The 25,791-nt window shown below is 49.1% G+C and overlaps 2 protein-coding genes and 1 long non-coding RNA gene across 8 annotated transcripts in view; 2 read left to right on the top strand and 1 right to left on the bottom strand.

Annotated features, from left to right (window-relative positions):
* LOC128329853 (sacsin-like) overlaps positions 1 to 12,340 on the top strand; it is a 30,004-nt gene extending 17,664 nt beyond the window's left edge. For all 4 annotated transcript variants that reach the window (XM_053261661.1, XM_053261665.1, XM_053261662.1 and 1 more), the window contains exon 8: positions 1,307 to 12,340. In XM_053261661.1, the coding sequence (XP_053117636.1) occupies positions 1,307 to 12,069 (10,763 nt within the window). In that variant the 3' untranslated portion in view covers positions 12,070 to 12,340. The remainder of the gene's footprint in view (positions 1 to 1,306) is intronic.
* The window catches only part of LOC128329855 (uncharacterized), a 30,345-nt gene extending 14,085 nt beyond the window's left edge, over positions 1 to 16,260 (bottom strand). Inside the window, exon 1 of the long non-coding RNA XR_008309819.1 lies at positions 15,381 to 16,260. This is a non-coding gene — a long non-coding RNA (uncharacterized LOC128329855). The remainder of the gene's footprint in view (positions 1 to 15,380) is intronic.
* On the top strand, positions 15,689 to 20,935 carry FIZ1 (FLT3 interacting zinc finger 1). Of its 3 annotated transcripts, none has more exons than XM_053261668.1 (2): positions 15,689 to 15,953; positions 19,084 to 20,935. In XM_053261668.1, exon 2 carries the CDS (start codon positions 19,100 to 19,102, stop codon positions 20,546 to 20,548), a length of 1,449 nt encoding a protein of 482 aa, XP_053117643.1. In that variant the 5' UTR covers positions 15,689 to 15,953; positions 19,084 to 19,099; the 3' UTR covers positions 20,549 to 20,935. The 3 variants fall into 3 exon arrangements, with proteins under 3 accessions (XP_053117643.1, XP_053117642.1, XP_053117641.1); XM_053261667.1 differs by having other exon boundaries at positions 15,689 to 16,040; XM_053261666.1 differs by having other exon boundaries at positions 15,690 to 16,308.
* The last annotated feature ends 4,856 nt before the right edge of the window (positions 20,936 to 25,791 follow it).

Raw genomic sequence — 25,791 nt, 5'->3', positions numbered from 1 at the left:
GAGTTCCCTACTTGCCAAGTTGGAAGCAATAGAGAAGACAACGGGATCCTAGTTCCTTCGTCTTTGCATCATTCTGCGTATGCTGCTAAAAGTGGTGGTGTTCAGATGCTATTGGCCGCTCTGGATCAGCTTGAGGAAAGCAGGAGGTGGGCTAAACGTAAAATACCCACATGCCCCAACTTGGAAGCTGTTGTAACTCTGGGCCACGTCATGCGTTGTTAAATCATTACACGGTAGAATGTGTGTGATTCTTGCATGGAGACTCTAACATGGTAATTCCCCATGTGCTGGCCTGCATACATGTTTGTTTGCTTTTGTATGCATTATTTTTGCAAATACATGTCATACTTTCTTCTATTACTATACCTCCTTTCTGAAAGCCAAGAGCAGCTTAGATAGCTCCCAGAATTCTTACCCATTTTTAAAAATTGTGTTTATCCCACCCTTCCTCCAGGAAGCTAGAGGTAGCATATGTCCCCTGCTCCAAACTGTATCCTTTCATCAACCCTGTGAGGAAACCTGACCTTACTGTAGCTTCAGCAATGCTGCAGCACTAGATGTCCCAGATGATTCACTTGGCCTGCCCAGGGGCAGCCCAAGGTATTATGGTGCTTGAGGCAAGGTGTCAAATGCAGTTTGCCCCACAGAGCTGGGGGAGACCAGCCCCCGTTCAGAAAACTGACCCGTGTGAGCTTTGAAACTGGCAGGATGAAGAAAAGGTTTCCAGCAGCCATAGGAACTTAGGAAACTGCCATATACTAAGTCAGACCATTGGTCTATCTAGCTCAGTATGGTCTTCACAGACTGGCAGCGACTTCTCCAAGGTTGCAGGCAGGACTCTCTCTCAGCTCTATCTTGGAGAAGCCAGGGAGGGAACTTTGAAACCTTCTGCTCTTCCCAGAGCGACTCCATCCCCTAAGGGGAATATCTTCCAGTGCTCACACATCAAGTCTCCCATTCAGATGCAACCAGGGCAGACCCTGCTTAGCTATGGGGACAAGTCATGCTTGCTACCACAAGACCAGCTCTCCTCTCCTCTCCTGCTCACCAGGTCAGATCATTTCTAAAGACTGATGGCAGCACTGGGGGGCATCTGGTGCCCCATTAGTCTGTTGCCAGAGCCGACCACCCTACTTGGCCTCATGAAAGGGCTGCCCTCTGGGCTTAGCTCTTGCCGTGGGAAGCAGCCCTCTGTGCCAAGGAACACATCCTTGTATCAACCACCACTTCTGCAGGGAATGCAAGTGCACTCCAGTTTGGGTTACTGACACACACTTCTCCCTCTTTTTTTTTTTGTTTCCTGCAGGACTGTTCAGGAACCTGGTCTCCTTGGATCGAACTGTTATTGAGCAGAACTTGCAAGCATCTCTTCCGAGCAACTGGGTCAGCAACAACTCTGCCGCCATAGTTTGGTGCCCAAAGGAAGACTCCAAACAACCTCCTCTGGAGTGGCTTGCTGCCTTCTGGATGTTCCTGAGTCGCCATGCCTCGTCCCTGGTGCCCTTCAAAGGTTGCCCACTGATACCATTGACTTCTGTGCAGAACTCCACCAATGGCATCCGGCTGGCACGGCTGTGGCCCCAGCCGACCCTGCTGTTCCAGAACTCCGATGGGCGCTGCTTGCCCGGTGAAGTGGCCAGCGCTCTGGAAGTGTTGGGATGCACTGTGATTCGAAGCTGGCAGTCAGACTGGTGTCACCGCCAGCTGAGAGAGTACATCTTGGATCCCACCCCTGAAAGCATCCTGCAAGCTTTTGCCCACGTGGGGGTGCCGTCTGTGGCTAGCCGCCTGGCATCTCTGCCCACCCACCAGATTGAGAGCTTGAGTGCCTTCCTCTCGAAAGCAGCCGCGCTTTCCCAGGCAGGGATCAACGTCCTAAGGATGCTGCCGCTATTCTTCAAGATGCCTTCCCTCCATCCACCCTCCACGCCTGGCCTGGTGCCCGCCCAGCAGCACTTGGCTTTAGAGAAGAACCTGGTTCCGCCAGTGCCCACAGATCTGTTGACTCCAGAGCCTGTACTGTTGTGTCGTAATGAAGATGAACGCCGCTTGCTCTCGCAGCTCCGCTGCAGCCTCCTGGGGACACCGGATCTGTGTTTGCTGTGTGTCAAAGCCATGAAGAAGGGGGCCTATGCCAGCCGGCCACAGGATGCCAGGCGTCTGATGCTGTGGGTGCTACACAATGGGGACAGCCTCTTCAGCCAGAGTCGAGAACTGCAAGCCTTGTGCTGTGACCTCCCATTTCTGGAGTGTGAATCCGGAGCATTGGCCCGGCCCAGCCATCTCTATGACCCAGAGAACAGAACCTTGCAGGCCTTGTTAAGACCTCACTGCTTCCCCACGGGGCCCTTCCGAGAGCCAGCAGCATTGCGGACCCTTCGTGCTCTGGGGCTGAAATCGGATCTCTGCGCTGTCTCTCCAGCCGATGTGTTAACGGCTGCACGGGAAGTCAGTTGTCTGCAGGAGACTGCAGCCACCAAGGCCAAATTGCAGGCTCTCATCCAGATCTGCAATGAGACCCCTCTGCTGTCCCGCTTTTCTTCACAGGAGCTGCGGCAGCTGCGGCTCCTGGCTTGGGTACCTGCCACCAACGCTTCTATGCATGTGCCAGCTGGACGCTTCTTGGCACCAGAATCAATGCGCTCAGAGAAGTACGCAGCTCTTGTGGGGCTGGTCATGGGACTAACAAATGCTTTTCGCCCACAAGTTGCACAGGCTTTGGGACTGGAGCGCTCACCTCCACCAGAGAAAGTGCTGGAGAATCTAGGCTGCTTGGTCCAGGAATATTGCCCTGAAGGGACTGCAGCATTAACTGCCAAGTTGCACAGCATCTACCAGCACATGCAGTGGCATCTGAGTGACTTCCGAAAGCCACCACTGGGCCCTGCCGTGTGGAATGGGAGTGGCTTCTCAGTGCCTGCGGATGTGGTGTTGGCCTACCCTGATGGCTTGGACCTTGCTCTTCTGATGTCACGAGTGCCTTTAGACTTCCAAAACTATAGCCAACTTTTTTCAGCATGGGGTGTCCGTCAGTTCCCCAAAGAGGAGGATGTGTGCCAGGCCCTTCGCAGGTTGGCAGACCAAATCAATGCCCGACCACGAGGTGGCACGCAGACTGAACTATGCCTTGTGGTAACTGCCTTGGATTGGTTCTATGCCCACCGCCATGATGGAGAAGGGGAGATGCTTGTGCCTGTGCGTGTTCCAGGATTGGCTGGCTTTGCTCTCCGCCCAGCCAATTCAGTTCTGTACTGCGACATGGATCGGACTCGGCTTGCTGAACTGGATGGAGCTCCACCGATCTTGGTGCATGAAGCGGTTCCCTCTGAGACAGCTGCTTTCCTTGGCGTGGAGATGCTGAGCACACGATTATCAGGCCTAGAAGTGTTTGAGCCTTGGGGTCCTTCAGAGCCAGTCACCCTCCGGATCCGTAACATCCTTCGTGAGTACAGCCAAGATGCAGACGTGTTTCAGGAACTGCTGCAGAACGCAGAGGATGCTGGTGCCAAAACCTGCCGCTTCTTGGTGGATCTCCGTCAGCATAATGGCACCACAGAAGGACTCCTGGACCCTGGCATGGCTGCCTGCCAGGGACCAGCACTCTGGGCCCACAATGATGCACCGTTTAGTGAGGCAGACTTCTCCAACATCATTCGACTGGGTGCAGCCACCAAGGAGCGCCAGGATGACAAGATTGGACGCTTTGGGTTGGGTTTCTGCACAGTCTACCACATGACTGATGTGCCCTCTCTTCTCAGTGGCTGCACCCTGATCATATTTGATCCCAATCTCACCCATCTCCAGAAGCATATGCGCGATGTGGCTCGGCCAGGCATCCGTTTGAAGTGGACACGACAAGTCACCACTCTGTTTCCGGAACAATTTAGAATTTACTGGGGCATCTTTGGCTGTCAAGCTGGGGAGGATTACCGAGGCACACTCATCCGCTTGCCCTTTCGCAGTGAGCAGGAGGCAAAAGCCTCTCAGATCTGCCCTGAGCCCTTTGGACCTGGCCGGATCCAAGCACTGCAAGTTGGCTTCCAGGAGATGTACTCGCATTTGCTGCTCTTCCTACACAATGTGCGGGAAGTGTCACTAGCTCACCTTCCTGCTGGCTCCGGTTCTCCAGAAGCTGCCCAGCCACTGGCCACAGTCACTAGGCAAGCCGTTGACATGATGGGTGCTCTCAGCATTGTCCGACTGACAGCAACTTGGGAGGCTGATGTGGTGACCAGCCATTACCTGCTGCACTCGTGCTCGGGTAAAGAAGCCGCCTGGGAGCTCTTCAAACGGGGAGGAAAAGATGGTGTCCATTTCTCACCTCCTGCTGCAGGTGTGGCCTTGCCCCTCTGCCCTGCCACTGCTGCTGGACAATGGGTCCCAGATTTAGATGGCTTTAAGGGCCGCGTCTTCTGCTTTCTGCCTCTTCCCATTGAATCCGGCCTTCCGCTGCACCTCACGGCAGCCTTTGCTGTGCTTAGTAATCGCAAAGGACTCTGGGCTGCCACTGAGAAGGGCCAATGGAATACAGCCCTCCTCAAGGATTCTGTGCCGCAGGCCTGGCTTGGGGCACTGGCTCAGCTCCGGGACATGTACAGAGAGGGGTTGCTGGAGGACTATGACTACCATACTTTCTGGCCTGATGTGAACAGTGCCAAGGACCCTTTCACTGAATCGGCCAAGGCCTTTTACCAAAAATTAGTCTGTGGCATTGATGGGGAGCAGCCAGTTCTATTCTCAGATGGGCAGAGATGGTGCCCAGCCCGGCATGCCTGTTTCCTGGATGCTGATATTGTTCGTGAGGAGCGGTTGAAACCTACAGCTGAGAGGGTCTTCTCTTTACTCTTGCCAGAACCACAGCTGGCAGTGCCTCTTCCGCGCTGGGTGAAGATGAGTTTTGGAGCAAGCACCCAGGTGGACACCTTGTTGCCCAACACCTACAACTGGGTGCGGTTTTTCCGGGAGCTTGTTCTGCCCAACCTTGCTCACCTGGAAGTGGCTGATCGTGATGCCCTGATTCTTCGTGCCCTGGACATGAAAGATGCCAGTGTGGATAAGATCCTGACATCTCTGCCTTGCATTCCCACCACTCCCAATAAGCTGCTGAAAAATATCAAAGAGTTAGCGCACCCACAGGGCCGTGTTGCACCTCTCTACACCAGTGAAGATGGGCGCTTCCCTATGGGTGCGGGATTTCTGAAGCTAGAGAGGCTGTTGCACTTGGAGCAGCTCGGTATGGCCAAAGACTGGGTGACAATGGAGGAACTGATAGACAGAGCTCGAAGCGTGGTGGCATTGTGGTCTCTCAGCCCACAGAAGGCATGCCAGCGTGCCCATTGTATCTTGGAGCTCCTTGGTGACCACCTCCAGGAAAGCTCTAGCAACACAGCCCAGGCTGCCTTTAGAGACATTTGCTTCTTGCCAGCACTGCTTCCTGACAACGAGCGCAAACTCTGCTGCCCCCATGAGATTTATGACTACAAGCAGCAACACCTAGTAGGTTTGATTGAACCCATTCTAGACCAGAAGGCCTTTGGTGAGGGTTTCAAGCTCTCTAGGGAGATAAAGGCATTCTTAGGACTCAGTCGCCTGCCACCCATTGCAACAGTCCTAGGGCAACTGGAGGCAGCATCGCATGGCTCCAATGCCCTGACCAGGACTCAGCTGAACAAGATGACACACAAATGCTATGAGTTTCTGAATCAAGTGGTGCAGGAGAAGGCTTCATACAAGGCAGAGGTGTCCCAAAGGGCCCAAACCTTCCCTTTTGTCCTGGTAGATACTACTTTTGTGTCTGTGTGCCGTGTGGCCCATGACCTGGACTTCGATGCTGCTCCGCATCTCTTTCAATTGCCTTCAGAGTACAAGCCGTACAGGGAGCTGTGGCGCTGTGTGGGGCTACCTCACACTTTTGAAGTGCAGGACTATGCCACTGTACTGCAAACATTGGCCAAGGATGCAGGTGGAAAGCCTCTTTCCAAAGAGAAGCTGGCTCTAGTCATTAGGCTGATCACTGTAGGGCTATCGGAGGCCTTGCAAGACCAAGAGCTTGATTCATATACAGCACAGAGTATCTTTTTCCCAGACCAAGACCAGGTCCTGTGTCCCTTGCCCAAGCTCTTCTTTGATGATACACCATGGCTGCCGCGTGAGAAAAGGACCCTGCTCTGCCATGGCAAGATCCCAAGGGAAGTTGCCATATGCTGTGGCATCCCTACCACAAAGCATCGCATCTTAACACGCTGTCAGATCAAGAGTCTCTCCCCATGGGGTGTGGATTTTGGAGCAAAGGAGAACCTCAGCACACGGCTGGCCAATATCCTCCGTGACTACTCCTCTTCTTCACAGGATGTGCTCAAGGAGCTGCTGCAAAATGCAGATGATGCCGGCGCAAACGTCATATACTTTGTCTGGGACAAGCGTCAGCATGCAACTCGTCGCGTCTTCAGTGAGGAGTGGAAAACTCTTCAAGGGCCAGCACTCTGTGTCTACAATGACCAGGTCTTCCAGATGCAAGATATTGAAGGGATCCAGCAGTTGGGCTGTGGTGGCAAAGGTGAAAGGCGCGATGCTACTGGCAAGTATGGACTGGGTTTCAATACAGTTTACCACTTGACTGACTGCCCTGCCTTTGTGACGGGCAACAGCACCCTTTGTGTCTTTGACTCCACGTTGCAATACCTTGACGAGTCTGATGAGCTCTCCCCTGGAGCAATGTACAGCCTCTCTAAAGACTTTATAGACACCTTCCGGGATGTTTATGATGCCTTCTTGCCTGAGGTCTTTGACCTGGAACACGGCACGCTTTTCCGGTTACCCCTACGTACCCCTGCTGGTGCAGCATCCTCCCCTATCTGCAAGCACTCTGTGACGGAAGATGACATAAAGCGCATGTTGCTGGCTCTTAAGAAAGAGGCGGACTGCCTTATGATGTTCCTCAACCATGTTCACAGTGTGGTTTTCTATGAGATCAGCGAGAAAGGAGGACCACCAATGGAGATGCTACGGGTGGAGACTGAAGGTGGGGAGCCTGAAAGACTGGAATACCAGAAACAGCTCTGCCAAGCAGCTGCAGCTGGTGGCATGGATGTGGGCGAGTCAGTAAGAGTCTTCTACAGAATGGAAATCAAGTGTAGTTTCTCCAAGGCGCCCAGCAACTGGCTTGTTGGTAGGCAGATTGGGTTGGAGGGCAGGGATACTGTGGAGGGTATGCTGCTGCCGCATGGTGGTGTAGCTGCTTGTCTTACAAGCCTATCACCTGGCAGGGCCTTCTGCACTCTGCCATTGCCAGTGGAAACTGGTCTACCCATCCATATCAACGGGAACTTTGCTGTGGACTCAGCTCGGCGTGACTTGCGGAAAGATGACAGCCAAGAGACGAGGTGGAATAGTTTGCTGCTCCAATGCCTTGTGGCCCCTTTGTATTGCCACCTGCTGGAGGAGCTGTGCCAGGCCCTGGGGAATCCCCCACTACAGTTCCACACTCTAAATGAGTGCCAGTTACGGCTAGACACAAACTACTTGCGATATTTCCCAATTGTGACGGAGAATGTCCCCCCACTCTGGCATCAGCTGGTTAGCAGCGTGTATAAACTGGCATGTGAGGGGCAGTGTCCTTTGGTGCCAGTGTACAAAAACCGGAGTACTTACATCCATAAGCTGAGTATAGAATTGTGTAGAATAGATGTGTGCTGGAGTGCACCCAAATTAGATCAGCCAACCAGAGAGCCTTACTTCCTGCAGGATGCAATAAGTGGTTTCCTTGAGAGTACTCTCCAGAATCTGGGCATGCACTTAGTCCCTGCCTTCCCATGCCTGCTGGAGATCCGCAACCAATTTGTCAAAGCAGAAATTGATGTTCTAACCCTTGATTCTCCTTCTCTCTGCTACTTTCTAATGAACTTGACTACTTTGTGTCTGCCGTGTCCACTCAAACAAACACCCATTAAGAATATCAAAAACTGCTCTGCCCTCCTGAACTTCTGCCTGCAGCAGCTGAATCCTGAGGACACTGGATGGCTGGATGGTCTCCCTTTACTGGTGACCCAGGATGGAGTCTTGCGGTGCTTCAGTCAGCAGGACCCTGTATACCATAGCAGTGCTCATGATCTTTTCCCCCTTCATCGGTCTCGTTTCTCCGCCTGCCACATTAAACATCTTGAGGCAAAGGAGCTGTTAAAGATTGGCTTCCTGAAGGATTTTACTCTTCATGAATCTGTTGACTACATCAAGGAGATGCTGAGACGGAATGGCTGGTTCAGTGATCCTGAAGGCCAGAGCTGGCTGAAAAAGTTGTGGGTGTTCTTTGAAGAACAGTTGAAATCTCAGAAAAAGAATGAGATGGATCAGATGTTTGCAAAACTAGTTTCTCTCTTCAAAGGCTGGCCTCTGCTCCCTGTGTGTGGAGGCAGCAAGTCTTTGGTTCCTCTTGAGTCCCTCAACATGATTGTGCCCGACAGCAAAAATGATGTTGCTGAAATTCTCTGCAAGTTGGGCTTTGCCAAGATAGACTTCTCTCTTCTGCCACCAAAACTTGCTGTATGTTGCATCGCGCCACAGCTGTTGAAGATGGACGATCCTTCTGTGGTGTTGGTGCAAATGGCTGTCCACAGCAGCCTGTGTTGGCAGAAACTTGAAAAATGGGAATTTTCAAGACTCTTGAGGTTCCTAAGCAGTGATCTGAAAAAGTTTCAAAGTGATTGTAGAATGCTAGAGAAGTTGAAGGCCTTGCCTTTGTTTGAAACTCATCAGGGAAAGCATGTGCCATTAGCTTCATACCAGAAGGTGTATATCCTGAAGTCCAAGATTCCAACAGAATCCAAGAACTTCAAGGAGTTGTATGAGGTAGAGGAGAGGACTGTCTTGCTGAGTGACAATGGACTGAACAACAAGTTGTGTGAGTGCTTGGGTATAGGGGTGATGAATGATTTGCAGCAGTTCGTACAGCTCCTCTTGCCTTGTCTGTCCCGTCTCCCTGAGACCCGTCTGTTGGAGGCTGTTAAATTACTCCTCCTCCTCAAGACACATTATGAAGAAGAATATAATGCTCAGAAAGAGACACTGACGTCAGCGTTCCAGTCCATCTCCTTCATCCGGGATAAGCAGAATGTGCTGCGTCCCGCATCTTACTTCTATGATGAGACTGAGCCACTCTTTCAGAAGCTGGGGTTGCACTCTCAATTTGTGCCAGATAAGTTTTATGAGATGGGGCTGAGCAATAGAATGACAGTGAAGAGATTCTTACGGGATGTGGGCCTGAGATGTGAAGTCTCTGAAGCAGAGTTTCTAGGGTTCGCTGCTCAGATTGAGGTAGAAGCATTGAGGCACGGTGCTATGTCTAACGATCTTCCGGACAAACGAAAGGCACTTCTGTCATACCTGCTTCATTGGAAGAGAGTTTTATCAAAAACCTTCTTCAAACAGCTGTCTAAGCTCCGTTTCCTGGCACCTAAGTCTATCTCTAATGATCTGTGCAATCTCCACAAACCCTATGTCCCTAACAACACTGCAGTGGCACCCCAGGGAAATTTATATACTTGGACCAGGACAGAACTAACTTGGACTTCAGCAGTTACTCTATGTCCCATTATAACCTTTGACAGTGAAAATAAAGAGGCTGTTCTGGAACGTCTGGGGATGCTGTGCACCTTGCCAGCTGAATTGGTTTTGAAGAATCTGATCAATGTATGTCAGGCACCATGTGACACCTGGAAAACCAAGAAAATACGGATGGAAGTCTTAAAGCTGATATACGAGTACTTATTGGAGCAGGAAAGCATAGAGACTGAATGTTTGAAGGGGTTCCCTGTGGTGCTGATAGATGGTGATGAAGTAGCAGAGGCCCAACATGTTGTGATGACCTTAAAAAATTGGGAGGAATTCCGGCCATATCTTCACAAGTTACCCCAAAAACTATTTCGCTATTTAGAGCTTCTGGAGAAACTTGGGGTGGAAAAAGAACCAAACATTTACCACTATGCCACTGTCCTGGCCAGGATTTACAAGGAGACTATGGAGAAGAACACATTGCACCCCAACCTCAGTAAAACCATATGCAGGGCCATGCAGCACTTCTTCCAACTCCTACATGAAGCAAAGGAGCCAGTGGACTTCTCGGGGATGAAGGAATTGCATCTGCTCTGCACTGATGGAAAGCTGTATCCATCAAATACTCTAGTTTTCTGTGATTACATCACTGACCAGCAGTTTGGGGCCTTGCAGAGTAAGTTTCGCTTCCTGGTGGATCTCTCCAGTTGTGACCTATCAGGCATGCAGTATGATCTCCAGTTGCTGCACCGACTGCCTGAAGGCTTGCGACCCAAGAGACTGTCGGACATCACTGGAGAGCAGTTGGAAGAATCCTCTCTCAAACTCTGCACCTTGGGGGGGAAATGTGAGTTCCAGTCCCATTTTAGACAACTTCTAGTCTCTTCTGAATTCCAGCATGCTGTGGTTACACTGCTGAAATGGCGGGAAATAACGAAGGACATGGAAACAAAGGAAGCGACTGAAAGGGTGCATGCTGGACTCTTCTCAGCAGAGCAGCTAGAGGTGGTTTGCTGTGAAAAGGTGTGCACAGTGATGGTGTGCAACTTGCAGTGCTTAGAAGGGACCCAACACAACAAGACGGTGCATGTTGAAACAATGTCAAATGGCAAGAGACGCATTTACCTGGTGCACCAAGAGGGTCTGGGACACCCGGAGGGCATGAAGATCATGAACACCCTGGCCGAAGAAGTAAATAAGCTTGTTGGGGAAAGACTTCACTCCCAAGCCATGAATGTCCTTAGAGAGATCCTGATTTGCCAAGAACCTGAGGAAATAGTTGCTGTGCTGAAGCGGAACAAAGTGCCCCTGCAGCGGTCTAGAAATCTAGGTGCCTGCCCCCTTCCTGATCCTGGAGAGGAGATCCCTGAAGAATGGCATGACAGCCTGGACATGAGCATCCTGCATACCTTCCTAGTGGGAGATTATGTGGGTTATCTAGACCCTTCCCAGCCAGGTGAGCATTATGTCTATGCCGTGGTGCTCGAGGTGCTTGGCCCACAACAGAGTGGAGCCGGCCAGGTGCATGCCTACACTATTGACTTGGGGAATGGGCGGCATGTGCAGGTCAGTGCTCATGATCTTTACCACTTCAAGCAGAGTACTCTGACATCTGACTCAAGCAAAGCTGTGGTACTGGCACCAAGTTCTCCTGGTGCTGACATTGCTGCAGGTCTCAGAGGTGGTGAATGGTACCAGAAGTCCCTGAGTGAAGTGAAGAAGGAGGTGGATGCTAGCCTGGAGGAGATCTGGAATTTGTCGGAGGAAGAGAAGAGGAAGGCCCTAAGAAGGCTCTATCTATGCTACCACCCTGATAAAAACTTGGGCCAAGAGGATTTGGCCAATGAAATCTTCAAATACCTTAAAGAGAAGATCAAGGAGATGGAGAACAAGGGGAAGCCCAAGGGCTCCAGTGGAGGAGCCAGAAGTGGTGGTTCTTCCAGCAAGAATTTCTGGAACTTCTCAGAGTCTTGGAATGAATGGGATCAGCAAGCTCATCGACATCAGCAGAGGCGCCAAGAATTCACCAGGCAAAGAGAGAGCAGAGGTGGTGGCCACTTCAACTACAACTTCTGGTCCTACCACCAGCCTGAAACAAAGGGATCTCGCTCAAAGGAGGAGGAAGCCAGGCGCTGGCTGCGGCAAGCAGAGTGTGACCTGCATGCGGCAGCCAATGACACTGGGAACCATAACACTGAGTGGCTACTCTACAAGATCTACAGAGCACTGGAGAAAGCCCTGACAGCAGTGGAGTACAATCAGGGTAGGCGCTTTGACAAGAATCTGTCTCTTGCAATGCTGGCTGGGAAGGTAGCATCTTATGGAAGTGAGCTGGCAGACCTTTACAATCAGGTGGCCAAGCTCCGGAAGCACGGTGTGGATGACAAGACCACACAATATCCCAGGTACCACCCATCGCCCACCATTCCCAATGAGGCTTTTCCTGAATGCGAGGAACAGGAGGTACTTCAGCTAGCTCAGGAGATCTTCGACACAGTGAAGAAGTGGCTTGGCCAGAAATGAGAACGGAGGGTTCTTGGTTAAATTTCTTGTATAGACTGTTCTCTATGTACTAAACATACTTCTAAGGAAAACTTTGGGATCAAACATTTTAAAATGTTTGTCTTCTGGAGCAAAATGGTTGGGGGTGGGGTGAATGGGAAAAGGTTAACTTTTGAAAGTGGGTTTAAATAACTGTTCCAAAATAAGGAAGCTTTATTTGTTTTTGTTACACATGTTCTGAAATTTTTGTATGAGCAAACTTGGTTCATTAAAACAAAACAAAAAAACTTTATTATTTTAAAGTATTCTAGAGGCTGCTTAAAATATTCCAAGCCGTACAAAAATTAACAAAGGCAGCAGAATCTATACAGATAAAAGGCTTTAAGTCATATGTGGCAAGCCACACAGTGCCTAACTAATTGGTAGTGACATTGGCGGCCCAAGCAGCAGGCTTCTCCAGTGGTGAAAATTCTGTGCCATGGTGACCCTCTGAAATGAACAGAGAGAAAGGAAGGAAGAGGGGGTGGAAGTGAGGAAGAGCAGGAGGGGGGCTTGGGTGAGGGGTCTTGGGGGGCAAGGGGAGCAAACAAGTACTAGCATGTAGAGAGCCCTGAAATAGGCCAAAAATGGATCGACCTGTCATTTGGGTGGCAGGAGGGCTCACGGAAGGAGCTTTCACTGACTGCACTGCCATCCCAGATGGCAGGGGGCTGGATCGGCTGGTGGGGGTTAGAGGTAGGGAGAACTAGCATGCAGATGCTCTGCACTGGCCCAACTAGTTACAAATACTGTTTTAGAAGCCAGAGCAAAGGATAACCTAAACAGTATTATTAAAATGGAAGATAGTAGCACTAAAACGCAATTACAAAATTTAAAGACGGCTGAAAGCCTCAGTGGACAGTTGGCATCCACTGACAATGACAGTTGGCGTCTCCCTTACTTGTCAGCAAAGGGTATTATACAACAGGGAACCCCCATTGGGAAGACTCTCTCCGTTGTTGCCATCCACCCATTTTCACACAGTAAAGATCAATGCCTAGAGAAGGCTCTTCGATACAGATAGTAAAAATTTGGGCTGGCTCATGCTTATGGAGGAGAGGTTACAAAATGCGATCTAGTATCCTATTAAGTGGTTCCAAGAACATGTTTCCACTTTCATATTAATTGCATTTTGTGGTCCTTTTAGTTTGTGCCTACATTTCCAGCCAACCACCTCATTTGAACACTTCAGTTTCTCTGTGATGTTCTCTCCAGCTGACTTGTTTATCCAGACCTTAATCTTGCCCCTTTAATTTCACCTCCTTTCTTAAATATTCTCCCAGCTGGCAACTCAGTCCCACAAAAGAAATGGGCAAGTGGGTGGTTTTAAAGAAATTTTTATTTTTCCTCCCCACCCCACTGCCACATAGAACATTTGCTAAAAACCACTTGCCCATGTCTCTTGTGGGTTGGATGCTAGGTAGTATCTATCGTGCCCTACAACACAATCCACTTTGGTGTCCCTAGGAGCTACGCATGGAGAACAATGAAGCATTTAAGTTTCCCCATTGTTCCCTATGGCTGGAACAAACCGCACTTGGAGTGCACACAAGTTTTGTATTGCAATTTGCAAAGCATCTTGCAACCCTGTCTTGAAAAACACAGCAGAGGCACACAGTAAAAGGGAATCTGTCCTTCCCAACACAGAATGCACATTTCAAGCACAGTCCGAAAATGGCCAAAAAAGTATCACTGACCCGGAATCCACTGCCAGTCACCGTGACTGCACTGTAGTAACATCATTGGTACAAGTTGCTCTCTCGCACACAATTAAGGCTCCTTGCTTCCTAGCATTGCAACAGCTGCCAAAGCAGCACCCTTACTTAGCAGCAAGTATAGCCATAAGTTCAACAAAAGCAACTTCAGCCACATTTTGTCTGAGTACACCTTGCAAAGTAGATTACAGAGCAGGGAGTGAAGCCCAAGTCAGATTCAAGGCCAGACATGGAGCTCATCACAGCAATCACCAAGAAATATCACAGAGAGAGCTACCATTGTCGCATTTCTCACCACAACACTATCTCACAAACAAAAAAGCCACAACCCAAGGAAGGCAAGCATCAAGTTCTGCCTTTGCCAATCTGAGATCCAGCAAAACTATAGTTATAGCAGCAATACTCAGTGCTGAGGAAAGAAAAACACAAAATTAAACCAGCCTTCCTCTCCAGATGTAGCCTCTTCTTCAAGAGAAGCATACTATAAGAGCTCTCTGCCTCTCTCTCTCTTTGAATATATTTTGAAATTCCCTCTTTTTTGTGGGCCCCCCTCCAATGGGGGCACAGTTGCCTATGATAACAAGCCAACTAAGAAGCAAGGAGATTGCAAGCCAATCAGAAGCCAGTGGCAGAAAACCAATCGGCAAAGCAAAAACAGGCCTCCAAAATGGTGCTTGAAATGTCAAAATGTTTCTATCAAAATGGGGTTCTGCTACGAGCTAGAAACAGTCTATTTAAAAGCTGTTCTGAGCTCAAAACTGCCTGTTTTGAGTTGAAATGTTCACATCCCTACATCCCAGGCTGAGGCAGTGACTAGGACAGGTGTGTCTTTATCTGGTGAAATGATCCTAGAGAGACCTGGTAATCATAATTCATTTTGTATAGCACCTTGAGGTATCATGTTATGTGGGCCTGGCCTTGAAGACTGTTCAGAAGCTCAGTGTTTACAAAATACTGCAATCTGTGTTTCCTAACATGGAAAAGCAGGAATTTAATGTGATCTTTCCATATGCAGTGGCATTTGGCCACCATTCAAGATGCTGGACTTGCAGTGTTAAATGACTGAAGCCCCATCTGCATAGATAATGCCTCCTCTCCATCAAGCTCTCAAAGATCAAGAGTGCCATCCCAACAACTATCCATGGCCCACAATTGTGGAGCTCCTCTGGGTGGAAGACGCACCTCAGTCAAAGCATCCTTTGGCAGCATCCTAAGCTTTTCTGCTTAGACTGGCTTGTGAAGGGAAGAAAGACAGAATTAGCTCAGCAGATGTTTGAAGAAATTACTTAATTCTTATTTTTATTTTTTCTGTTTGAATGGAGTGTATCACTATCGCCAATCCTGAGTGGTCAGGATCCATCTGGAATACATATTTTGTTACTATAATAAACAGAATACAGGGTCTTCTTGCCATTGGGCACTGATCTGGCATAGGATGATTCAGCAGAGTTTCTATCTGAGAATGAGTTGCCAGGAAAGAGGGCATTGTTTATAAAGGGTCAATGACGAAATTATTCCCTCATATTTTCCCCCGCGCCCCGTCCTGTGCCTTTAACAAGTTGTGTGACACACACAAACCTTTTTTCCACATGGAGTTGCATCGTATGAGGAATCACCTGCTGGATTTCTGCCTGCTGCGACAGCGAAGAGCGATAACACTTCCCAACTCTTGAGGGTTTTAAAATCTGGCTGAACATGTTCCTTAAGGCGAAGACACACACAACAAATGCCTTCGCTCGCTAATGATGACATATTTTTGAGGAGGGCCTCCAATTTTGCTTACAGTAAATACGGTACTTCTCCGACCACGCACATCTCTCTCTGCATTTTTTTTAAAAATGCGGGTCAAAACGAAAGTTTGGCGCCTCCTTATTTGCCCACAACAAATATGGCGGATCATTCAGAAACTCTCGCTTCCTGTGGTAACAGTAAAGATGGCGGTGGGCTTCGGATCTTTTGCTTGCTGCTCTGGGCAAAGGTGGCGGCCACCCTGTCGTCTCCTTTACCAGCCGTTAATATGGCGCCTGGCCTCCACGCGCCCTCGCCCTGCTCCCGCGCTCTAAAACATGAGCCGTTCCCTCCGAATCCTCGGATAAGAATCCTTGAATTTTGCCTTGGCTTTCGCAGACCGACTCTAAAAGCAAACTGACGGTGATGAGCAAGTATCATTCCACCCCTGGCATATGTGCCCACACCAAAAATGGCGCCTCTTGAAGCTCTAACCTCCACCCCATGCCCGTAAGACGGATGGCGAGGATGTGACCGTTGTTACTCCTCCCTCCCCCTTTGCCCACAGAAAAGATGGGGGCGGAGTGGGGGGTGGGGTGTCCTGTTAACTTCCACAGGGGCTGGATTTGAGGGTGGAGGGGGGACCGACTGTCGCAAGAGGTCAACCCTCTCCCTCTCCCCCCCCCGGACCGTGGGCTGCTCCTGGGGTGGGAGCAGCTCTGCCCCCTGCTTGGGAAGAAGTGACTCCCCTTCGCTAAAATGGCACCTATAAGAAGTTGTGAGTACCGGCAACGGGGGGCGGGGGGAGAAGAGGGCTTGGGGAGGGGTTCCCCTCAGCCTGGGAGAGGGGCAGGGGACAGACACCCACACCCCACACCCCAGTGCCCACACGCTTATTTAGCATGCAGGCTGTGCATGTGCCAAGTGGGTCATGCAGGTGGGAGGAATAAAGAGGCCAAGAGAGGGAGGGGAGCCTGCATTCCTGGGCTCTTTAGGTAGGGAGCAGAGTTGATGAATTGGGCGGGGGTGATGCCAGGACTCCTGGGTTCTCTGGGGGAGGCATGTTGTTCAGGATAACTCAATGTGGGGTTAGTAAGCCTTAACACCTTTTGCCCGCTCCTTATTTCAAGGGTGATTAAAGCGAGATAAATGGGTGCATTTCTTCCGTATCCTCCTCAGTGCATGATTGCAGGTGCTGGTGTGGCAATCTATGCATTGGCGGTTCTGATCGCAGAACCTGCAGGGTGGGAGCTATTCTGAATTGAATAGCAGAGAGTCTACGCAAGTGATCTTCCTATGCGGTGAAGGCGGAGGACGACTTTGGATGGGGCACTAGGGCTCTGGGACTCTCTGGAAAAGGAGACTCCCAGAGGATCAAAGGGCAGTAGATGTGCTAGCTGCCTTCTGCCTCCAAATATTTTTCTGCTATCCCAGCCAGGAAAGTAGAATAGCTTCACAACAGTTTAAAGGGGGGCAGGATGGGGAGGGAATGCATTACAATAAGTGCCTTGAGTGTTCTTGGCTGGAAATGCAAGGTATCAGTTTCCCTTGTAAATAAATAATATACAGCACAATTAAAACTATATCCAGTTAGTGCATGTTTTTAAAATCAATTTTGCTCCTGTTTCTGACTTGTATACATTATTTTATCTTGTTTTATTTTGTAAAAATTATTGAAAATAGCAAAATAACTGCTCCACAAATGGGCAGAAGAGCTGGTCTTGTGGTAGCAGGCATGAATTATCCCTTTTGCTAAGCAGGGTCTGCCTTGGTTTGCATTTGGATGGGAGTGTATATGTGAGTGCTGTAAAATATTCCCCTTAGCAGATAGGGCCATTGCTCAATGGAATAGTTCCAGCTCCACTCCTTGGCATCTCTGAGAAGAGGTAGGAGAGACTCCTGCCTGAAACCTTGGAGAGCCACTGCCTACCAGTGCAGAGACAATACTGAGCTAGATGGATCAATGGTCTTACTCTGTATAACAACAACAAATATTGATATGCCGCTTTTCAACAAAAGCAGTTTCCTATGTTCCTATGATAATCTTCTGCTCCCCTGAGCAAAGTCTCAACATCTATTGCTAAGGGGTATGTGTGTTTGTGTTTGTGTGTGGTGGTGGAGTGGAGTGTAGGAGTGGTTCCAGATTTGGAGGGGATCCTTGACCCTCTGATGAAATGGTTCTGCACTTTTATGCAAATAGACTTAGAATCCTGGAGAGCCATCAGTCATAAGAACTGGTTAGAGAGGCAGTTAACATTCTGTTAGTTGGGGAATCGGGTCTCTGTGTTAAGTAACTGAATGCTGTGAGAAATAAAAACAACTTTGTAACCAAGCAAGATTTCAGGCCTGCTGAACAGTAGTGAGAGACAAATAAATCTCAGATATTAATTTAAATAAATACTACACTTGTTTTGTTATGAAAAACATCTTTTTCATCTTGAGCCAGCGTGGTGTAGTGGTTAGAGTGCTGGTCTAGAACCGGGGAGACCCGAGTTCAAATCCCCATTCAGCCATAAAACTAGCTGGGTGACTCTGGGCCAGTCACTTCTCTCTCAGCCTAACCTACTTCACAGGGTTGTTGTGAAAGAGAAATTCAAGTATGTAGTACACCGCTCTGGGCTCCTTGGAGGAAGAGTGGGATATAAATGTAAATAATAATAATACTAATAATAATAATAATAATCTTGACTGAGTGAATTCTGTTAAACCCTTCTGACATCTGCAAAGCCATGTTTTCAGGCTAAAGAAACTATAAGAGTTACAGAGGCTTCATAATAGCATTGATGGCAGCAGAGACAAAGGGGTGTGTGTATTATATAACATCCAAGGTGAAAAAACTAACTTTAAAACACCCTAGTCCCAAATCCAATGCCAAGTGGTGTTGTAAACTTGAACCCAGTTCCTTCCCAGAACTGTATTCCACCCAGTCTTTATTTCAGACCATCTTATACTTTGGGTCTCAGAACATGAGACTGTCCCTAACCAGACCCAATTCCCCCAAGTAACTGAACTTTAACTGTCTCTTTAACTGGCTCTTATGATTGACAGGTCTCCGGGGTTCTAAACCTATTTGCATAAAAGTGCAGGACCATTTCATCACAGCGCCCTACCCCTCCCAATTCCTAGTGGAAGCTTGTGGCATGCACAGCTCAGAATATTTCTGGGTGGCCACCATATGGTTTTACCAATAATGCATTGCTTCCACCCCCTTGCTTATGTCATAGTCATGCAGTGACAAGGCAGTGGCATTGCATTGTTGGTAAAAAGAAAAAGAAGAAATGTTGGTGACCACCCTTGCCACCAAGGGAAAGCCCACAGAAATTTGGGGGAGGCTTACTTTGGCAGCAGTGGTAGCTGTCCAAAGCAATTTGCTGGTCACTGGGCAGGCCCTCAGGGCTCGGCCATGGACATTCTGATGACCCTGGGCAGTGCCCAAGTTGGGCAGCTTCCAGACTGGGCCTAGGAGTGTGGCTGGGAGTCGGGGCAAAAGGGTATTAGGGCTTCATTATTTAGAGCCCTATGACTCCATGACTGTCCTCTTTCTGCTCTCTAGAGGCACTGTTGGGTAAATGGAGAACTGTGATGAAGAATGGCCAGAGGGCCAACGCCCCCTTGAGGCGTCAGGAGTTGGGGCTACCGCCAGAAATGTGGAAGAGTGTGCAGTTCTGTACTCAGATGCCGAGGATGATCCGTCGCTCCTGACAGACAACGGCGTGGGTGCCCGGGCCCCCTTCCACTGCTCGGAGTGTGACAAGAGCTTCCGATACCGCTCGGACCTGCGCCGCCATTTTGCCCGGCACACAGAGCTGAAGCCTTTTCAGTGTCCTCACTGCGTCAAGAGCTTCAAGCATTCCTTTAACCTGGTGAACCACATCCGCAGCCACACAGGGGAGCGCCCCTACCGCTGCACCATGTGCCCAAAGGGCTTCCGGGACTCCACGGGACTCCTCCACCACCAGGTGGTGCACACAGGGGAGAAGCCTTACTGCTGCCATGTCTGCGAGCTCCGCTTCTCCTCCCGCAGCAGCTTGGGCCGCCACCTGAAGCGGCAGCACCGCGCCTCCCCCGCCGCCACAGCCCCTCAGCCCCCCACCCCCCGCTGCCTGGCCTGTGGCAAAGAGCAGAGCCCTCTAGGGCACCTCTGCAGTGCTGGGCGAGGCCGGGCCGCCCCTTTCGGTTGCGGGGCTTGTGGCCGGCACTTCCAGTTGGCCTCCGAGTTACGTCGCCATTGGTTAGCCCACACCGACATCAAGCCTTTTAAGTGCCCGGACTGTGAGCGGGACTTTAACGCCGCGTCTCTCTTGGAGCGCCACAAGCTCACTCACGCCAAGGACAGGCCCCCGCCCTGCCAGGTCTGTGCTGGGAAGGTCCAGCCGAGTGACGGAGGGCTGGAGTTGCAGGGCCTGGAAGCGGAGCAGAAAGAGGGGGAGCAGGAGGGGCAGGCCCAGCTGCACAGCAGAGGATGCCCAACCTGCCCACCCAACCTGGACACTCGCCCCGCCGAGACTCTGTACCAGTGTGAATGTGGGACCTTTTTTGCCAACGGCAACACCCTCGCTGCCCACCTGACCGCCCACGGTGGCGAGCCTTCCTTCACTTGCGGCATCTGCGGCCAGCCCTTTGTGAACTTGCAATCCCTGGAGGAGCACCAGCTGAGCCACGCCGTCTCCACTTTGCCAACACCCGGCCCCGGCAGCGAGCTGGAACGCCACCTCTTGCCCCAGCTGGATCTCCGAGCGTTCCCGGCTCGGCCCGGCAAGAAACTCTACAAATGCAGCGAGTGCGAGAAGTACTTCCGCAGCCCCCGGGACCTGGACCGGCACGTCTTGGTGCACACTGGCGAGAAGCCCTACCAGTGCACCGAGTGCGGCAAATTCTTCCGGCACGAGTGCTACCTGAAACGGCACCGGCTGCTGCACAGCGGCGAGCGGCCTTTCAAGTGCACCGTCTGCCATAAAGGCTTCATCACCTTGAGCAACCTCTCCCGCCATCTCAAGCTGCACCGTGGGATTGACTAGCGGGGGCGCCTCGCCCTCCTAGGGACATCCCTCCTTCCCGGCACTGCTTTCCTCTACCTCCTCCCCACTGTGGCAGCCAGAGGCGACCGAGTCTGGAAGACGCACCTCTGCGTGATGCGCAAGACCCCCTCTCGCCCCACCTTTCTACCTGGTCCGTTATTGTAGGGCAGGGACTTGCAACCTTGAGATGAACTGATAAAGAAATATTGTGATTATTTACTAATATTTCACTGCGGTTAGTAGAGTATGTTGCACATGCTTGGCAGTTATAAAGTTTTAGCGGGGTGGGGAGTGCCTGACTGGGTATATGATTGGATAAGTAATTGAGCTTTGGGGATTCATTTCCATAAGATTCCCGAGAGAATGAAGACATGCTGGGAAAGTCGCCACTTGAGCTAAGGCTCTTTTTTCAGGAGCCACTCACATCTGAGTGGGCCTGACCACAGTTGAAGTTAATTTGTCCTAGATAGCTCTAGGTCAGGGGCGGGGAACCTTGGCCCTCCAGCTGTTGTTGAACTACAACTCCCATCATCCCCAGCCACAATTATTGTGACTGGGGGATGGTGGGAGTTGTAGTTCAAAAACAGCTGGAGGGCCAAGGTTCCCCACCCCTGCTCTAGGACAATGGTGGTTCTTGGAGTGGGAGGAAGGTCATGGGGCACACAAGCATCTCCGGGGACATGTCTTACATTGGACTAGGAGACAGATTGCCAACTCAGCCCCAGCACTTCCCAGCTACTGTAATAAAGGAGGCATAACACTTGTGTCAATAGGCAGTGCTGTTGGCCAATGAAAATATAGATTTATTTCTAATATAAATTTGCAGGAACCTTATATCATGCTGTAGGACTATTTGGTTCTGTTCCCTTTTCCTTTGATCTCTCTGCCCCTGGAAAAAGCGTGACTGTAGATAGGAGAGCTTTCTGCCTTTCCCTTCCGGCTCTAGCATGTTGGAAGGGATGTCATGTTGTTGTCAAAAGTACCAACTGTTCTAACAGCCAGGGCTCCCATTTCTGTGACATGAGGAGGATGGACTAAGTATCAGAGAACTATCAACATCCTCACAAAACCACAGTTCGCCAGGCTTCTTGGGGGAAGCCCAGGCAATTAAACCCATTTACAGTCCATTTAAGTTTGTAGCATGACTGTACCCAAAGTTATTTATAGGGAGGCTCAAAAAGATTTAAAGTTGATCTAGGGATACTCACTATGATAATGTTTAAGAAGCCATGCCTCACAACCTTGGTAGTGTATTTCTGATTGTATATGGTTAAAAAAAAAAAAACCAGGGGTCATGGCCTTAAAAAAAGAAGAAGCCACAATTGGTTAAGAATGGCAAAATTCAACAGCAAAAACTGAGGTTTGTCTAGTTGCCCTCAGGTTCCTTTACTTTCGGTTGCCCAGGGCTATAGTTCTGTTTTCAAACTTTTAATTTGCAATCATGAGGACTAAAAATTTAATTTTTAGAAAAGCCGCTGAAGTTAGTGTGAGTTTTGCTCATTAATTTTGCAAAATTGACACAAATACAGTATATCTCAAAGTTTTACAGTAGTCACCTCTGCAATAGCTCTCTGAAGTTAAACGGGGCCTTGTGTGTTCACATAATTTTATCTGTAGGTTTTCTTGCATTGTTGACTCAAGCACTCTTTTCATTGGGCGTGCTGCTTGTTTTATTTCCACTTCCCTTCTGTCCCCAGAAGGTGACACAATTCTTCTTGGTTTTTTGCCAGTCAGAAGTATGATTCTAACAAACTTACTGTTCATTTATGAAAACTGAATACTAAAAGGATGTATTTTCCTTTATGTAAAGGTTCAGTACTCGAAAAAGCTTGATTTTTTCCATAAGGTGACATTTAACAAAATATTTCAGTGAAGGGGACATTGGAATTGTTAAAAAAGATGTCGGCAGTGGTGGCTCCAGACCCCTGTGTGCCTAAGGCAGGGTGCCAAATGCTCCCCCCACTTTCCTTTTTTAAAAAGCAGGAGTAGAAGGGCATCTTGCTGCCTGAGGTGTCCGCCTCATCTTGCCTCATGGAGGGGCCGCCCCTGGATGTTGGGGAACTGGTGAAATTACTCCTGCTTGCTTAGCTACATGGGTACTGGTGTGGGGCTAGTCTTTTGAGTTATCCCCTAGGCTCATGGGTCTGTGTTTCAGAAAGGTTTCCCAGAATGCTGAGCTTGTTCAGAGGATGGTAGCATCTCAGGAAGATTTGGTACTCTTGGGAGCCTGGACATGGGCTTCATCTGTGGTAAAATAAGAACAAGCCGGTGGGAGGGGGGGGGGGGAGCTTAGCCTTCAAGCAGAGACGTGAGGATGCAAAGTGAGGTTGCAGATTTTCCAGTTCTAGTCATGAAAAAGAAAACCAAACTTCTGTTACCCTTGCTCCATTCTTCTTTGTCTGCCTGTTCATTTGTGCCCATCCTCACAGCCTCCTGGCTGAACAGATCAGTTCCTGCATGGCCCTATTCCACCAATTCCGATTCCAGTACAGAGATGGCTATCTGTCCCCTCCCCGGGGGAATTATTTACTGACAAATAGTTGAGTCTTGCGCTCCCTCTTTTTTTTGTTTTGTTTAAGCCCTTGGTAGGTCCTTGAAAATAATCTAATAAAAGTCAGCTCCTGACCAAATTCTAGTTCCTTCCGTGGAATGCAAGCCTTCTGCCTGGGCGTTTCTCTACAGCATATTTGTGTGTGTGTGTGTGTGTGTGTGTGTGTGTGTGTGTGTGTGTGTGTGTTTGTGTGTTTGTGTACACTCCTGTGTGTTGCAAAGAACAAGGCCATCTGAAGGTACCAGCCTCCCAAGGATGTGGGTGTTTTGACACATGGGGCTGAGATCTCCCCCCCCCCCTCCACCGCCCTGGTCTGCAAGGTGGGTGTAAATCCTGCATTAGCTGGAATGCCCATTTCAATTAAAAATGTCTCTTCTATGAACATATGAAGCTTGCTTCTCCTGAGTCATACCTTGGCTCCATCTAGAACACTATGATCTACTTTGACTGTTAATTCCAAAGGGAAAGTTTCGGATTAGTCTCTTACAGGAAATGCATCAAACAGCCATATGCCACGTTAAAGACTATTTGTGTGTGTGTGTGGCATCAGGTTATGTAAAGTAGAGCCAACTTCAGATGCATCCAAATGTTTTCCTCCTTTGGCAGATATATATGGAGGAAATGTAAGTAGTGGAAACAAAGGCCGTTAAAAATACAAGAGTTGTACTAGCTGACACTTCTGTGCAAAGCTCCAGGGCATACAAAATAAGGACAGTGGGCAACATCCAGCCTCAGTTAGTCCTAAGCAAGTCCCATTGAAATTAATGGGACTAAAGTTAGTCATGACTTAATTTGTCTCATTGATTTCAGTGGTGCTTTGTCATGACTAACTAGTCTGAATGTTGCCCAGTGACCATTTGCAAAGGCAGTAGTTGGCAACAATACCATCTTTCTAGCTTATTATGCTAATTTAACACCTGTGGGTGAGAAAACACTGGTCTTGACTGGGGGATCGTCTCCTGGAGGTTAAGATTTAAATGGAACTTCAGTAGGGATGGGGCCGTTGCTCAGTGGCAGAGCGTCTGCTTTGCATGTAGAAGGTCCCAGGTTCAGTCAGGTAGGGCTGGGAGAGCCTCCTGTCCTAAACCTCCTTGGAGAGCCACTGCCAGTCAATGTAGTTGATAATGAGTTAGATGGACCAAGAGTCTAACTTGGTGTAAGGCAACTTCCTATGTTCCTAAGGTCTATCATTTGGGATGGCCCAGAGCTGATTTGGGGGTGCACGCCCCAGTACCTTATTCCTAAGTGTGGTCTAGGAGCATCACATGTTAAAATACGTTGTGCAAAAACAACCATTTGGGCTGGAGAATGTGCTGGGTGCAGCTCAAAGGGACAGTTCACCAGTCATAGAGATCTATGGTGTACCATATTTACCCAAATAGAAGACAACACTGAATTTAAGATGACCCTTGTAAAAACAGAGGTTAAATACAGGTTATACTTGTATTTACCCAAAAGGAACAACACTCTGAATTTAAGATAACACCCCCACTTCTAATATCAAATAACTTGGGGGAAAACCTAGTCTTGGATTTGGGTCCAGTATATCAGGGATTCCCAACCTTGAGTCCCCAGGTGTTGTTGGCCTACAACTCCCATCATCCCCAGCCACAATGGCCAGGCCAGGCCATTGTGGCTGGGGATGGTGAGAGTTGTAGGCCAACAACATCTGGAGACTCAAGGTTGGGAACTCTTGACAGAGCTGATATATTTGACACATATCCCAAAGCTTATTTTGGGGTTGCGGAAGTCCAGGGCATATAAAGTTCATTAAAATAAATAAATAAATTCAAGTTGCTCCTGCGGCTCTGTATCAAGCAAGGAACTAATTTCAGGCTCCTTTTGCAACCATCTTATGCAAAGAGATGGTGCTCAGTCACTGTATTCATAATATGCAGATGGACAGTACAGTGTGGGTGCAATGCTGTGTGTGGCTGAACAGGAGGTCAGTAGGTACTTTGTGCAGCAGTGTGCACACTCACTGTGATGACGGTTGTACCTGTGTATGTGTTTGTGATTGTCTGCATTCACTGGATGTCAGCTAGCAGCCAGCCTGGCCTCTTCATGTCTGTTAGCTTGTGTGGTGGTTGCACAACTTCGACCCTCCAGTTGTGGCCAGATGTCAGGGATGATGGGAGTTGTAGTCCAACATCTGCAGGCAGGCCAAAGTTGTGCAGCTCTGCACTAGATGCTATTGATTGGAAAGGTGTGTGTTTTGTGTATGTGTGTGTGTGTGGGGGGGTGATATTGTGCAATGAATGCTTGTATGCAGGAGCACCAAGAAGCCACCTTTATTAAACCGCCCAGGTTTAATAAATGTACAGCTTAGGACTTTTAAAAATGTACTTATTTAGTATATTTTTGTACCACCTCATCTAAGTAGCTTTAGGTGGTTTACAAGAATAATCAATCATTTTAAATATTTATTTATTTAGTATATGTTTTTAATGTGGCCAGACACAAAACATGCAGTCCCACCCCACCACACACCGCAATACACAGTTCTAAAATAATATTTGTGCAGTTCAAAAATACAAATTATGCAAAAGTTGCCTCAGAACCTGATCAAGTGGACCCTTTCTTACCTTGCCAAAGACACTTCCTGCAGACTCCACACACAGAGCATTCACCAATGGATATAACACTCTTCTGCAATGAAGTGTGCTATCAAGTCAATTTCGACTCCTGGAGC

This window comes from Hemicordylus capensis, chromosome 6 (assembly GCF_027244095.1).
Source record: "Hemicordylus capensis ecotype Gifberg chromosome 6, rHemCap1.1.pri, whole genome shotgun sequence".
In the NCBI taxonomy this organism is placed as follows: domain Eukaryota; kingdom Metazoa; phylum Chordata; class Lepidosauria; order Squamata; family Cordylidae; genus Hemicordylus; species Hemicordylus capensis.
Note: the sequence above shows the minus strand (reverse complement) of the source record. Positions and strands in the feature narration are given on the sequence as shown.

Excerpts from the sequence above, each read along its gene's own strand:
- FIZ1 (XM_053261668.1), top strand. The coding sequence starts at position 19,100 with ATGGAGAACTGTGATGAAGAATGGCCAGAGGGCCAACGCCCCCTTGAG.